We start from the raw sequence: 12,849 nt of genomic DNA, 5'->3' as shown, positions 1-12,849 counted from the left end.
TTGCTCCTCAAGTATATAATTATGCCACTCTTTACACTCTGAAAAACATGTGCATGTTGCATTTAAAGAAACAGGAACGGCACAGTATGTAAGACAGCAGAAGACAACACAGTAAACAAAACATCCTAAATGTGCCACAAAAAAAGAACACTAATTAATGTCGTATTTAAAAACATATTATAGGCATGCGTATGGTGCGCATGTGAAATTTGTTTTGCGTTTATATAATTCAAAATAGTGCAATTAATGCCTGTAATATAAAAGAAAGAAAAAACGGTCTTTCAATACATGTTCATGCAAATTGTTAGCTGCATGTGAAGAAAACAAAAAGCCTACCTGATGTCTCCTCCTACATCAGTAATCCAATAGCAGCACACAAGTCGATTTGAAAGTTTTTCAACACAGTTTTTCACTCGTATTGTTCTCACAAACTTGTATAGATACCACAGGAAACAAAACTCGTCGATCCGACGACAATTTAACGTTTGTTTCATTATCGCAAACAAAACAGAACAGACAAAACGAAACAAAACAACACAGCACAACAGTTGGGGTTGTTATTTCTCTGAGATGCTGAAGAAAAAAAAGATGACGTGCATTGTAATGGAATAGAGTGGGTGTAATTTCAAACTAAACGGTTCAAATGTGAGTGTAAACACACTCTTTACGCGGGATCACATTCCCTCACACGCATATGAACACACACACACACACACACACACACACACACACACACACACACACACACACTATGTACATTTTTAGAAAGAAAAACAAAACAAAAACACAATGTACATTGTTAGAAGAAAAAAAACAACAATATGTACAATTTTAGAAGAAAAACAAACAACAAAAAACAATGTTTTAGAGCTGTTATTGTGTCAATATGCTAAAGGCCTCATCATTCTTGTTTAGGATTTTGTTTTTGGCGGGGTGTCAAGCAGCATCGGTGAGGTCTTAATTTGTTGCTCTTTCATTAACTGGCAAAGTTGCTGTCCCTTGTTTTTCATGCCCCAAACTCTCCTTTTCAAATTGTTGACGTCAGAATGTATTTTTTCGCCGCCCTGTTTACCCATCAAACCAAGCCCCATCCCCCACCTTTCCATAAACTCTACACAATGTGCTTCAAGTATGTGCTGCTTTGGGATGACGAAAGATGAAATGCACGACAGTCAACAGAGCTGCATATAATAGCGTACTGTAGCGAGTGCCTGTTCCGAGAACCTGCGCGTGGGTTAATTCACAAAAGTTACCGCACAAAACTGCTCCAGAAATCATACACAAACACCTGTAACTAAACTTGTTTTCACTCTATCACACAGTTAAGACTAAGTACTTACGGACGGCAAAATAAAAACACAGTCGGTTGGGCTGTTATCAGTATTCAGTGTGATTATAAACTGATATACAACGCGCAAATTCTGTTTCTTTTAACAGGAACAAAGAACAAGAGCTGAGTGCCAGTGATATTAGTATTACCACAAAATCAAACAAAACGAGTCGAATGAATAAACTCCAGTTTGCACCAACACAATGCCTGTATATTCAAGTAACAAAATACACAAGATGAACATAATCCCAGGTGTAAGTCACTGAAACGATCCCTTTTTCACACCAAGAATCACGTATTTTTTCAAACTGGCGCCATCGCACACAAGCTCCACAGAGCCTTTGTGTGCTAGAGACAGCGCGCGAAAGGGAATAGGTCGCACTGGCCGCGCCGCGGCACGCTATAAGTAAGCCAGCGAGCTCTAAGGAAAGTTCAGCTGAAAGTGCAAATCTCGCGACCAAAAGGAACAGTGTGACATAGACTCACATGTTCACATATAATCAAAAAGATATATATATATATATATATATACAAGCAGGCACCTTTACTTTTCCACTTTTTAATACTGTTTAGAACATGCACAATTGCTGTATATTCAATCTTTTGAAGGTCATCTACAATATAACTAAGAAGCAATATCTGTCAAGAGTCTGGGGACGAGAAGAAATCACCAGCCATGGCAAAGGAACGACCTGGGTGACAGCCTTTACTCAGCCTGGAGATCACAGTCTGCAAATAAACAACAGTTAAAGGCACAGTAAGCCTCCCGAAAACCATAACAGATACTGTCAGGCTTTTACACACCCTTCCATTTGAACGCTCACCAAACGGGAACATCCTAGGTGCCCTACGTAAAGAGCGAGCAATTTTCAAAGAATTAATTTTGCGGAGAGAGTGTCAGAGACAATCGGACCGTGGTGCGTTTTGGCGCTAGACCTAACTTTTAAAATCTAAATAATAAATTGACAGCTTGTTACGGGCGGGGATGTAGCTCAGTTGGTAGCGCGCTGGATTTGTATCCAGTTGGCCGCTGTCAGCGTGAGTTCGTCCCCACGTTCGGCGAGAGATTTATTTCTCAGAGTCAACTTTGTGTGCAGGCTCTCCTCGGTGTCCGAACACCCCCGTGTGTACACGCAAGCACAAGACCAAGTGCGCACGAAAAAGATCCTGTAATCCATGTCAGAGTTCGGTGGGTTATAGAAACACGAAAATACCCAGCATGCTTCCTCCGAAAACGGCGTATGGCTGCCTAAATGGCGGGGTAAAAAACTGTCATACACATAAAATTCCACTCGTGCAAAAAACACGAGTGTACGTGGGAGTTTCAGCCCACGAACGCAGAAGAAGAAGAAGAAGACAGCTTGTTACACAAACATTCTTAAATCATAAAAGAATTCTTTTTTCATCAAGACAAGTTCAGTACAATTCGAAGTTTTGAAAAAAGAAAAGCCCAGAAACAGGGTCACGCAAGGTCGTGGTTCTCGTAGCAGACGACGGTTTATACCTATCGCCAGTTCCTCTGAACAGTCAAAAGCCATCACTAGAGTTCTTGTGAACCACTGCCGTTTGTTTCGTGCATAGTCAGAGGTACTTAATAACGTGCTATTGCAGATAAGCTCACAGCGAGTCGCATTCAAATTACTAATAGACGACTACATTGTGAAAAAGGGAAACTTGATCACATGGGTTCACAATTGCTCAGGGGTAAGATAAACCACGCAAAAATAAATTCTTTGAAAATTGCTCGCTCTTTACTTAGGGCACCTAGGATGTTCCCGTTTGGTGAGCGTTCAAATGGAAGGGTGTTTGTATTGTGTGTAAAAGCCTGACAGTATCTGTGATGGTTTACGGGAGGCGCACTGTGCCTTTAATACAGTGGAACCCCCAATTTAAGACCTTAAAAAATCTTATAAAATCAGGTCTTAAAAAGGAAGGAGTCTTAAAATTGGGGTAAATTTACAAAGCTAAAGAACAAAAGATCTGAAAAAACAAGGTCTTAAAAAGGGGGGTCTTAAAAGTTTTGTGTGTGCTGTATCACATTTGGAAATGAAAAACAGTAATCACACACACACTTACTTGCACATGCAGACACAAACAAACTGAACACTTAACTAAGTAAAGGAGCCTGATACTGAGCATTCATGCTGCAATGTGCAAGATGTCCCCAGTGAATCGAAACTGAAAGGTGATTCCATTGATAATGATGATGATGATAACTATGATGATGATGATGATGAGGAGGATGACGAGGAGGAGGATGACGATGATGGCGATGATAATTACCTTTGGTGTGTGAGAGTCCCCTGACATGTAACCTACCGCCATGCTGTCCGTAGTATGTCCCCAGCATATATCAACTGCACACCCGAAGAAACAGAGTGACTGTACATACAGTGTACCAAGGCTACCAGCACATCTACACACAGTCAAGAACAGAAATACAGACACAGACAGCTGAGTGTAGGCATGCTTTGGTCTGACACACGGGAACTGATCACCCTGACTGCGAGTCCGTCAGGTGATATTTTTTCAAGTCAAAGCTTACATGCTGGTGAGTAGGCTGTCCTGTTGATTTTGAACATTTTTTTAATTTTTATTCTGTTTCGGTCAAACATCCTTTTTTGTGTAGATTCAAGCTCACTGCCTGCAGACCAACAAAGGAACATAGAAAAACCCAACATCGGGTCAATGCCTATTGCAGACTGGAGGAAATGGTACTGCATTTTGAAGACAAAATGGTACTGCAGACTTGTAAAGATTACTCTTGAATGTTGCAATACTCACTCTCAGGAATTCCCTGTTCTGTTGATGTCATCCTAATGGCCACAGCCCCAGCCTGTCTACTCTCCACACCCTTCAGCAACCGCGACTCTGTAAAACAAATACACATGTAGAAACAATTTCTGCCTTTTGCTTTGTCAATCTTCGTTCTTAAAACTGACCAGATGTTGAGCAGAATATGTGTGAGTATCACACACACAGGAACCCAACTTTTAAGACACAACAAACTGTAACCCAGACACTGTTCACTTTTCTGCTGTTGATCATTAGTGTTTTTTTGTTGTCTTTCTTTTTGTCTAAGCTTTGAACTTGCTTACTCCGCGATGAAAATGTATTCAATTACTGAAATTGAAAAGCCACCACACCGCCCTCTTCAATCTCTTCCAACAAAATAATAACATGTAAAAAGACTATCATGGTTCACAGTTAACAATCTTTACCCTTCTAATCCTTGACTGTTTTCTGAGTGTTTTGATCACCTATTAACCCTCCCTTCTAAAGCAATCTTACCCAAGAAGTGCTTCTGGAAACAAACATTGAGTCCTTCACTTGTTCCTTCAGCAGACAGCATGCAGTCAGCACAGGTTTTAGCCAGTAAAGTCCTCATCAAGTGTTCCCCGCAACCTACTCCGGCAAGAAAAAAAAAGCATGAATGTCAATGTAATACATTTTTATGTATGCATTAGTCATTTCTCAAATAGCTCCAACAGCAATCTCCCAAGCTGAATTAACACTCAAAATAATGTCCGCACATGACATCATATGTTCATGACAATTTCACTACTTTGTTAGCAATTTTTAAACTCTATCAATGAAACTTAATGGTGTTATAGAAATATTTATTTTCTCCATGCGTTGTTACTAAAAATTAAATATAATGTTAAAATGGTGATGTTGAAAAAAATGCCCCAAATCAGAATCAGGTATAAATTTGTACCTGAGGCAATGACTGCAACACCTGGATGATTTTTTTCAGCATCTTGCGCCCAGCATGCAGCACCAAACATAGCTGCCTGCGACACAATGCCATTAATCAATAACTCTCAGAATTTAGAAACAAAAAGGATGGTAGGTTATTGGAATGTTTAGTTATTGACAAAACAAAACGTTACATTTACAGTGTGTTTTTCTTTTTCTTTATTTGGTGTTTAACGTCGTTTTCAACCACGAAGGTTAATCGCGACGGGGAAAGGGGGGGGGGGAAATGGGATAGAGCCACTTGTTAATTGTTTCTTGTTCACAAAAGCACTAATAAAAAAATTGCTCCAGGGGCTTGCAACGTAGTACAATATATGACCTTACTGGGAGAATGCAAGTTTCCAGTACAAAGGTCTTGACATTTCTTACATACTGCTTGACTAAAATCTTTACAAACATTGACTATATTCTATACAAGAAACACTTAACAAGGGTAAAAGGAGAAACAGAACCGTTAGTCGCCTCTTACGACATGCTGGGTAGCATCGGGTAAATTCTTTCTCGTCCCAACCAATATGGGACTCCCCCTAACCCGCGGGGGGTTTCAGTAAAAATGAAGCATTAAAAACTTAGACTGCTGAAAGCAGTATGTTAAGGTTCTTGAAGTATTTAACATGTAAGAATGTTGAGATCACTGCAAGAATTCGGAATATTTTCAGTTAGTGTTATAATGAAAAGGGTGAGGTCTGTTAAATTGACAGTACATGTACTAGTACAGTATCTCTTTAAACACAGAAAAAAAGAACAGAAAAAAAGAAAAGTGAATAAAAAGATTGACCCAACAATCACTTACAGGTCCCAACCTGCCGGGTTGTTTCAGCCATATTCCCCCGCTTGAGACGGCAGCGCTAACATGTCCCTCCCAGTCGACACACAGTGCCCCCACTGTATCCTGCACCAATGTCCTATCTGCAGTTACTGCACTGCTCAATTCTAGTTCACCTTTGTTTCTGTCATTGTTAGGGGCAGTCTTTCTCGGTGTACAGGTTTTGGGTGAATCAAGGATTTGCACATCCTTCCTTGGTGTAGTTTCTGCTTCAGGAGATAGATATTTTGTCAAGATTTTAATGTGTTTATTTTTGTCAATGGGTGTGTTGCCTGAGTTGGTGTGCGAATCTCTTGGGGTGGAGTGTGCAGCTGTTGAATGCTGATCGGAATCCTGAGCACAGATAGTGATATCATTCTCTTGTGATCCCAGCATTTCCTTCTGAAAAAAACAACAAACGTTACAATGTCACATGTCGAACAACATGTTCATCCCGAGAGGAATATTTGATATTACGAGGTATTTCACTTCTTTGACGAGAACTAGAGTCAAAATTACTGAAAAGGCTAATTTTCAAAACTAAAGCGTACTTTTTACAAGAGAGTAAGGCGATTTAAACAGGACGCCTGTTTTTGCCTTGCTGTGTGTGTGTATGTGTGAGTGTGTTTGCATTGGTGCCCGTGCATTTGTGTATGCATGCATGCTTGTGTCCTTTCCTATTGACAGAAAAATAGTAGTTGAAGACATGCCATCTTTACTTACATCTGAATAGCGAGCTTTCTTTGTGTTCTTTTGATTTTCTGCCTGTTCCACTTTGCGCTTGTATTTTAGATACAGGCGACGGGATTTATCTGTAACACATCAAGCAACCGTCAAAGCATTTCAAAGAAACTGGACAGAAAATTTGCAGCCACAGAAGTCGAGCCATTCACAGCACTTTCAGGATTAAAAAATGTGTACGAAGCTTATGATGTGAAAATACCTAAACAACGTGTGTGCCAGTGTGCATGTGTGTGCGCAAGCATGAATGTGTCTGTGTGTGCATACATTCATTTGCATACATTAGTACCTGTCACAAGCTTGCTGTGTTGATCACAAGAAAAAACTTGCTGTTTTGCCCATTCTCTGGCCCCCTCACCTGCAAGTACACTGAACACACACACACTTGTTACTATAAGGTACATAAACAGTGAATTCAACCAGTAAAACAATCAGCAAGTACAATAATAACCTATCCTGCTCTATTTAGCTACTGACACTTGTATTGTTAAGTGAGAAGTGGAAGTGTTTGTGTGTGTGTGTGTGTGGGGGGGGGGGGGGGCAGGAGGGGAGCTATGTGCTTCAAACATTTTTAATACCAAAAGACAGTCTGGTCATGGCAAGTCATGCAGGCTTCAGAACACTAATACCAGTTTTTAATTAACTTATAAAACAAAAGTGAAAAGAAAAAGATGCAATATATTTGCATTAAAAACCAAAGTCTCACCTTGGTGGAATTCTGCCAAGAGACAGAGAAGGCTGTTGCTGCATCTCCAGAAGACGGCCAGCCACCTTGACAGGATTGAGCACACCGGACAAACATCCAACAGCACCAAACAGTGACGTCGTCCCCTCCATCACACAGGCGTCACACTCCACACTGCCTGTCATTGTTAGACTAGAACCTCGCCCAGCGTTGCTCAGCTCAGAATCCTGAAAAAGTAATAAATTCATTTAAAACAAATTAAAAAAGCAACAATCTATTTGGTAAAAAGAAACTAAACTAAACATTATGAAAGCAAAATTAATAAAGTTACAAATTCAAAATCTGAAAAACAAAGTACATGTACAAGTAAAAATCAACTTGAAAATTGAACAAGTCGCGTAAGGCGAAAATACAACATTTAGTCAAGTAGCTGTCGAACTCACAGAATGAAACTGAACGCAATGCCATTTTTCAGCAAGACCGTATACTCGTAGCATCGTCAGTCCACCGCTCATGGCAAAGGCAGTGAAATTGACAAGAAGAGCGGGGTAGTAAGTTGCGCTAAGAAGGATTGCACGCTTTTCTGTACCTCTCTTTGTTTTAACTTTATGAGCGTGTTTTTAATCCAAACATATCATATCTATATGTTTTTGGAATCAGGAACCGACAAGGAATAAGATGAAAGTGTTTTTAAATTGATTTCGACAATTTAATTTTGATAATAATTTTTATATATTTAATTTTCAGAGCTTGTTTTTAATCCAAATATAACATATTTATATGTTTTTGGAATCAGAAAATGATGGAGAATAAGATGAACGTAAATTTGGATCGTTTTATAAATTTTTATTTTTTTTTACAATTTTCAGATTTTTAATGACCAAAGTCATTAATTAATTTTTAAGCCACCAAGCTGAAATGCAATACCGAAGTCCGGGCTTCGTCGAAGATTACTTGATCAAAATTTCAACCAATTTGGTTGAAAAATGAGAGCGTGACAGTGCCGCCTCAACTTTCACGAAAAGCCGGATATGACGTCATAAAAGACATTTATCAAAAAAATGAAAAAAACGTCTGGGGATTTCATACCCAGGAACTCTCATGTCAAATTTCATAAAGATCGGTCCAGTAGTTTAGTCTGAATCGCTCTACACACACACACACAGACAGACACACACACACGCACGCACATACACCACGACCCTCGTCTCGATTCCCCCTCTACGTTAAAACATTTAGTCAAAACTTGACTAAATGTAAAAAAACAAAAAACAATTAAGAAATAAAAAACATTAAGACAAAAAGGAAAACAAACAAAGCAGAAATGTGTAAACGTGTGTCAAATGTGCAGATGTCCTGCACAGAAAAATGCATTGCAATTTAGTAACATATCACATAATTATTTGCTCATCTGTTGCAAGCAATAAGTCAGTAAGTCAGGCAGCAGATTGATTAACAGATAAAATGATAAAACAGTCAGTTTGAGTTGACTGATATGGCTGTTGATTTACTGACTGTCATGAAAAAAAAGAAGTAACCCTTACTTCCAGAGCAGAAACAGCTGCAGTTACCGCTTTGACTGCACTCTCTTTCTTGGAAAGGACGGACATAGCCTGGAAAGAGACTTTCTATTTGAAGTTTCAACACATCTAACTCTGCATAACAACCATCTCTCTCTCTCTAACTATCTTTCTCTCTCTTACTTTCTTTTTATCAGTATTGTACTCTGCATCTTATGTTCCGGTTTTACCTGTGGACGAATGGTATGTTATATGTCTCTCTGTTTGTTTTGTCCTAATGTTGAGAATATAGATATATATATATATCTTGTAACAACTTGCCATTTACATCGGAAGTGTGAACTGCTAAAATGTATATATATCAATCTTTAGACTTCCTTGAGTGGTAAATGTTGAAGGATGCATGATGATACATTGTAGACGGATGCATGTTTTTGATTAAAAGCCCCACAATGATGTGCTTGGCAAAAGTAAAAAACAAAACAAAAACCAAAAACCATAAAATAAAATACAAGACTAAAATACACTAATCTAGATCGACTGGTGGTGCACACAATTCAATTACCGGTAATCAAGGGGTCGCAGCCTGTGAACATTGCAGAGGTTATGAGCAATCTATGTCATATCATTCCCTTTTGATGATTTACCTTTACAATGAAAACACGACTAAAACATTTGATGGCATCAAAAGGATTGAATCCATTATTCTCCTCAAGTGGTTCAGCATGGACAGAAAGAAGTTGTCTATAGCCCCCTCCCCCCCCCCCCAAAAAAAAAAAAAAATTAAAAAAATTATGAAATTCAGGAATTCTCCTCTACTGCTAAAATTGTCTAATATCAATAACAGTAGAAATGGAGCAAAAGGAAAAGCAAATCTCCATTAATCACCTTCAAGCATGCCTTCCTGCATAGCTTCTTATACTCTGAAGCCTTATCCTGCGAGTGGAATCCAGCCCCTGTAAAACAAAGAGATCAATCCTCAAACTCTTTCGTCAATCAAACAAAATTTGAGGAAAACACAACCTAACATTGCATTTGTCCTGAGAAAATCTTCAGCATTAAACGGTTGTGTCTCTCATAGTCCGAGTCCTGTTGATGTTATGAACTGGCAAGTTCGATGCAGGTCTTCAACAGTTCCCACAGTTTCATCTGCAGAATAGTGCCGTCTGGCCAGGTCTTGTTACACGGGGGGGGGGGGGGGGGGGGGGGTGGGTGTAAGGAGAAGGCACATACGTTTGCAAAACATGCAGTCGCAACGAGCTAGCTGTAACTGCAACGCCTGTCCTTCTCAGACTGCAGTGTTCTGTGCGAAGGCGGAAGATAGCTGCTTGCACTGCATGACTGAGATTAAGGATAGGGTCTTCGGTAGAGTCTTTGGTAGGCGGAAGCCATCTGACTTCTCTTTGAAGGTTGAGGATCTTTGCCACGGCCAATCAAGGTAATTGTGTAATTAAGTAAAAATGCACACAACCTGGAAAACATTTAAGTAACAAGCGATCTTTTCGTTAGACGATCTTAATAAAAAATTATTACGGAATGTTCTTCATCTGTCGAAAAAAGTATGAACCTGCTGATTTTAAGCAAGGGAGATCTAGAACACATTCACACATAAATCAAATAGAACGTCAAAAGGTACAATTATTTTTTCTCATCTATTACCAGCATGAACAGCAACAAACAGCCTCTTCCTGAACTCCTTTTCTTCTATCTGTTCAGTCATCGTCACCGGCAAGCCTCAGTCAACTGGGTCTCTGCAACGGCCATGCAAACAATTTTAGTATTGTAAATGTTACAAAGAGTATTTTTGTGCAATTTGTAAAAGTTACAAAAAGTTCAATTTTTCTTCAGAAAAAAAGGAAGGGTTGTGCAGTTAGACAGCACTGTAACGTGTTGAAATAACAAAGGCATAGATCTATCAACTACAAATTTACCTCTTCATGAATCCCAAACTGATGTTATCATGTTACACTTACAATGATTACTATAAAAATTTACAAATTACATTTACAAATTTGACAGGCACAAAAGTTTTGAAAAAATGAATGTCCGCTTAAGTAAATCCAAAAAAAGCGTGAACGTATTCCTGAAAAGCCAAAATACCTGTCATACCTGTGCATAATGTACTTACATGTCCTGTGTGTGCACTCATTAGATGCTCTCTGCAAGACGTTTGCAGCAGCAGAGATGGTGTAGACCTGTACATTTCTTTCAGTCCAGTCCTGCAAGGATCGATAACTCTCATCGCACATTTGACTTGCAAGCATCGTTTACAACAATAAAAAAATTACAATTGTATTAAAAATAAATTTGAGAACAAATAAAATGAATATATCTAATAAAATACCCTTATTTTTATATTACGTGTCATATTTCTTATTCCGTAATTGATATTTTGCTCTATTGTTTTATTAATGTGGCCTTCTTTCACTTTCATTCTGCAAACATGGATGACAAGGTTTGTTTGCGGCGGTTTAGGAGCATGGTCTTTTAGTGTATATGAGATCGTGCCTTACATTCCGGCTGATGAAGCACTTCTTCGTTTGTTGACTGATTATTTCGCATATTTATTTTCCAACGAGTTTATGTTGAGTGTTCTTCTGGGCTCCTTCAAGGTCAAGCTCTTGTAAGAGGGTGACCTAATAACTTCCATCGGAACGCCGTTAAATTTAATCCTCTTCTGACGCAATAATTGTCCGTCGAATCGAATTAAGTTAATCTATGCCGTTTAGTGTTTGCTTGACCGCGGTGTGTTTACCCCTAAATTCAGTCAAACACCGCCAGGAAATCAGAACTGTTGTTCTGTGAGAAGCAATATTTACCTTTTGATGGTGGTCCGTTGCGATCAGTTTCATCAGGTACTTTGGTAAAACACCAGAAAAATAATGATAATTGTTATAGTTTCAGTGTCATCTGTACATTCTGGTCAACAGTGGTTATTAAAATGCGTTGTACTTGGAGGGGTTGTCCTTTATTAGTGTATTGTTTCTGTGTGGCCCACATTTCATTGATACCGGTGTGACGTTTTCATCTTTCGCCGTGTTGATATTTCGCTTCTCGGCCTCGTTGATCTAGTATAAACTCTTCACTGAACAAAAAAACACCCTTCGATAGTACTGATGAGCGACCTTGTGTACCTTACATTCATGGGGCCAAATTTGTCCAACCAATTTGTTTTATTTAACTTAGAAATTTGATTCATCCTAAAATATTTTCCTTCTTACTCAAGGGACGTAACCACTCAGTACACGTTTTGGAAGAATTCGATTTTGGGGGTGAAATCTATTAAATTGTACCACCAATTTTCTTCACATGCAAGAAACTGACATGCTTTTCGTCCATAAATAATTTCACTTCTTAATTTTACCAGGAAACAACATTTCAGTCTTGAGTATATGTCGAGGGAGAAATATGTACACAGGCGAAAGATGAAATCGTGACACCGGCACAGTTGGCCTAGTGGTAAGGCGTCCGCCCTGTGATCGGGAGGTCGTGGGTTCGAACCCCGGCCGGATCAAACCTAAGACTTTAAAATTGGCAATCTAGTGGCTGCTCCGCCTGGCGTCTGGCATTATGGGGTTAGTGCTAGGACTGGTTGGTCCGGTGTCAGAATAATGTGACTGGGTGAGACATGAAGCCTGTGCTGCGACTTCTGTCTTGTGTGTGGCGCACGTTATATGTCAAAGCAGCACTGCCCTGATATGGCCCTTCGTGGTCGGCTGGGCGTTAAGCAAACAAACATTGTTATATATTCATACTTTCTTTTCATTTGCAGATCTGTGTATCCTGAGGTGACTGCAAACTAATTTCAGTGAGATGTCAAGCGAAAAGGTGCATGAAAACAAACTTTACGATCCTGTCACGTGTTTAACTGGACTGTGCCAGAATAAAACGCAATGGCTAGACACAGCAAAATCCAGTTGCAAGTGCTGAGTTTGTATCGACAGTTTTTGAGAACAACAAAAGATCAGCCAGGCTTTAAGGACTTTATTAAGACAGAGTTCAAGAAAAA

At 39.3% G+C, this 12,849-nt stretch overlaps 1 protein-coding gene across 1 annotated transcript; it reads right to left on the bottom strand.

Annotated features, from left to right (window-relative positions):
* Window positions 1-1,804: 1,804 nt before the first annotated feature.
* On the bottom strand, window positions 1,805-11,071 carry LOC138953458 (threonine aspartase 1-like). Its single transcript, XM_070325281.1, has 13 exons — window positions 10,969-11,071; window positions 10,500-10,591; window positions 9,729-9,796; window positions 8,865-8,933; window positions 7,342-7,547; window positions 6,925-7,004; window positions 6,618-6,706; window positions 5,883-6,296; window positions 5,049-5,124; window positions 4,622-4,735; window positions 4,115-4,201; window positions 3,614-3,687; window positions 1,805-2,059 (listed from the first exon to the last, which is right to left on the bottom strand). Exons 2-13 carry the CDS (start codon window positions 10,558-10,560, stop codon window positions 1,973-1,975), a joined length of 1,425 nt encoding a protein of 474 aa, XP_070181382.1. The 5' UTR covers window positions 10,561-10,591; window positions 10,969-11,071; the 3' UTR covers window positions 1,805-1,972.
* Between the last annotated feature and the right edge of the window lie 1,778 nt (window positions 11,072-12,849).

This window comes from Littorina saxatilis, linkage group LG17 (assembly GCF_037325665.1).
Source record: "Littorina saxatilis isolate snail1 linkage group LG17, US_GU_Lsax_2.0, whole genome shotgun sequence".
NCBI lineage: Eukaryota > Metazoa > Mollusca > Gastropoda > Littorinimorpha > Littorinidae > Littorina > Littorina saxatilis.
The sequence above is the reverse complement of the archived record's forward strand: the minus strand, read 5'-3'. Positions and strand labels throughout refer to the sequence as shown.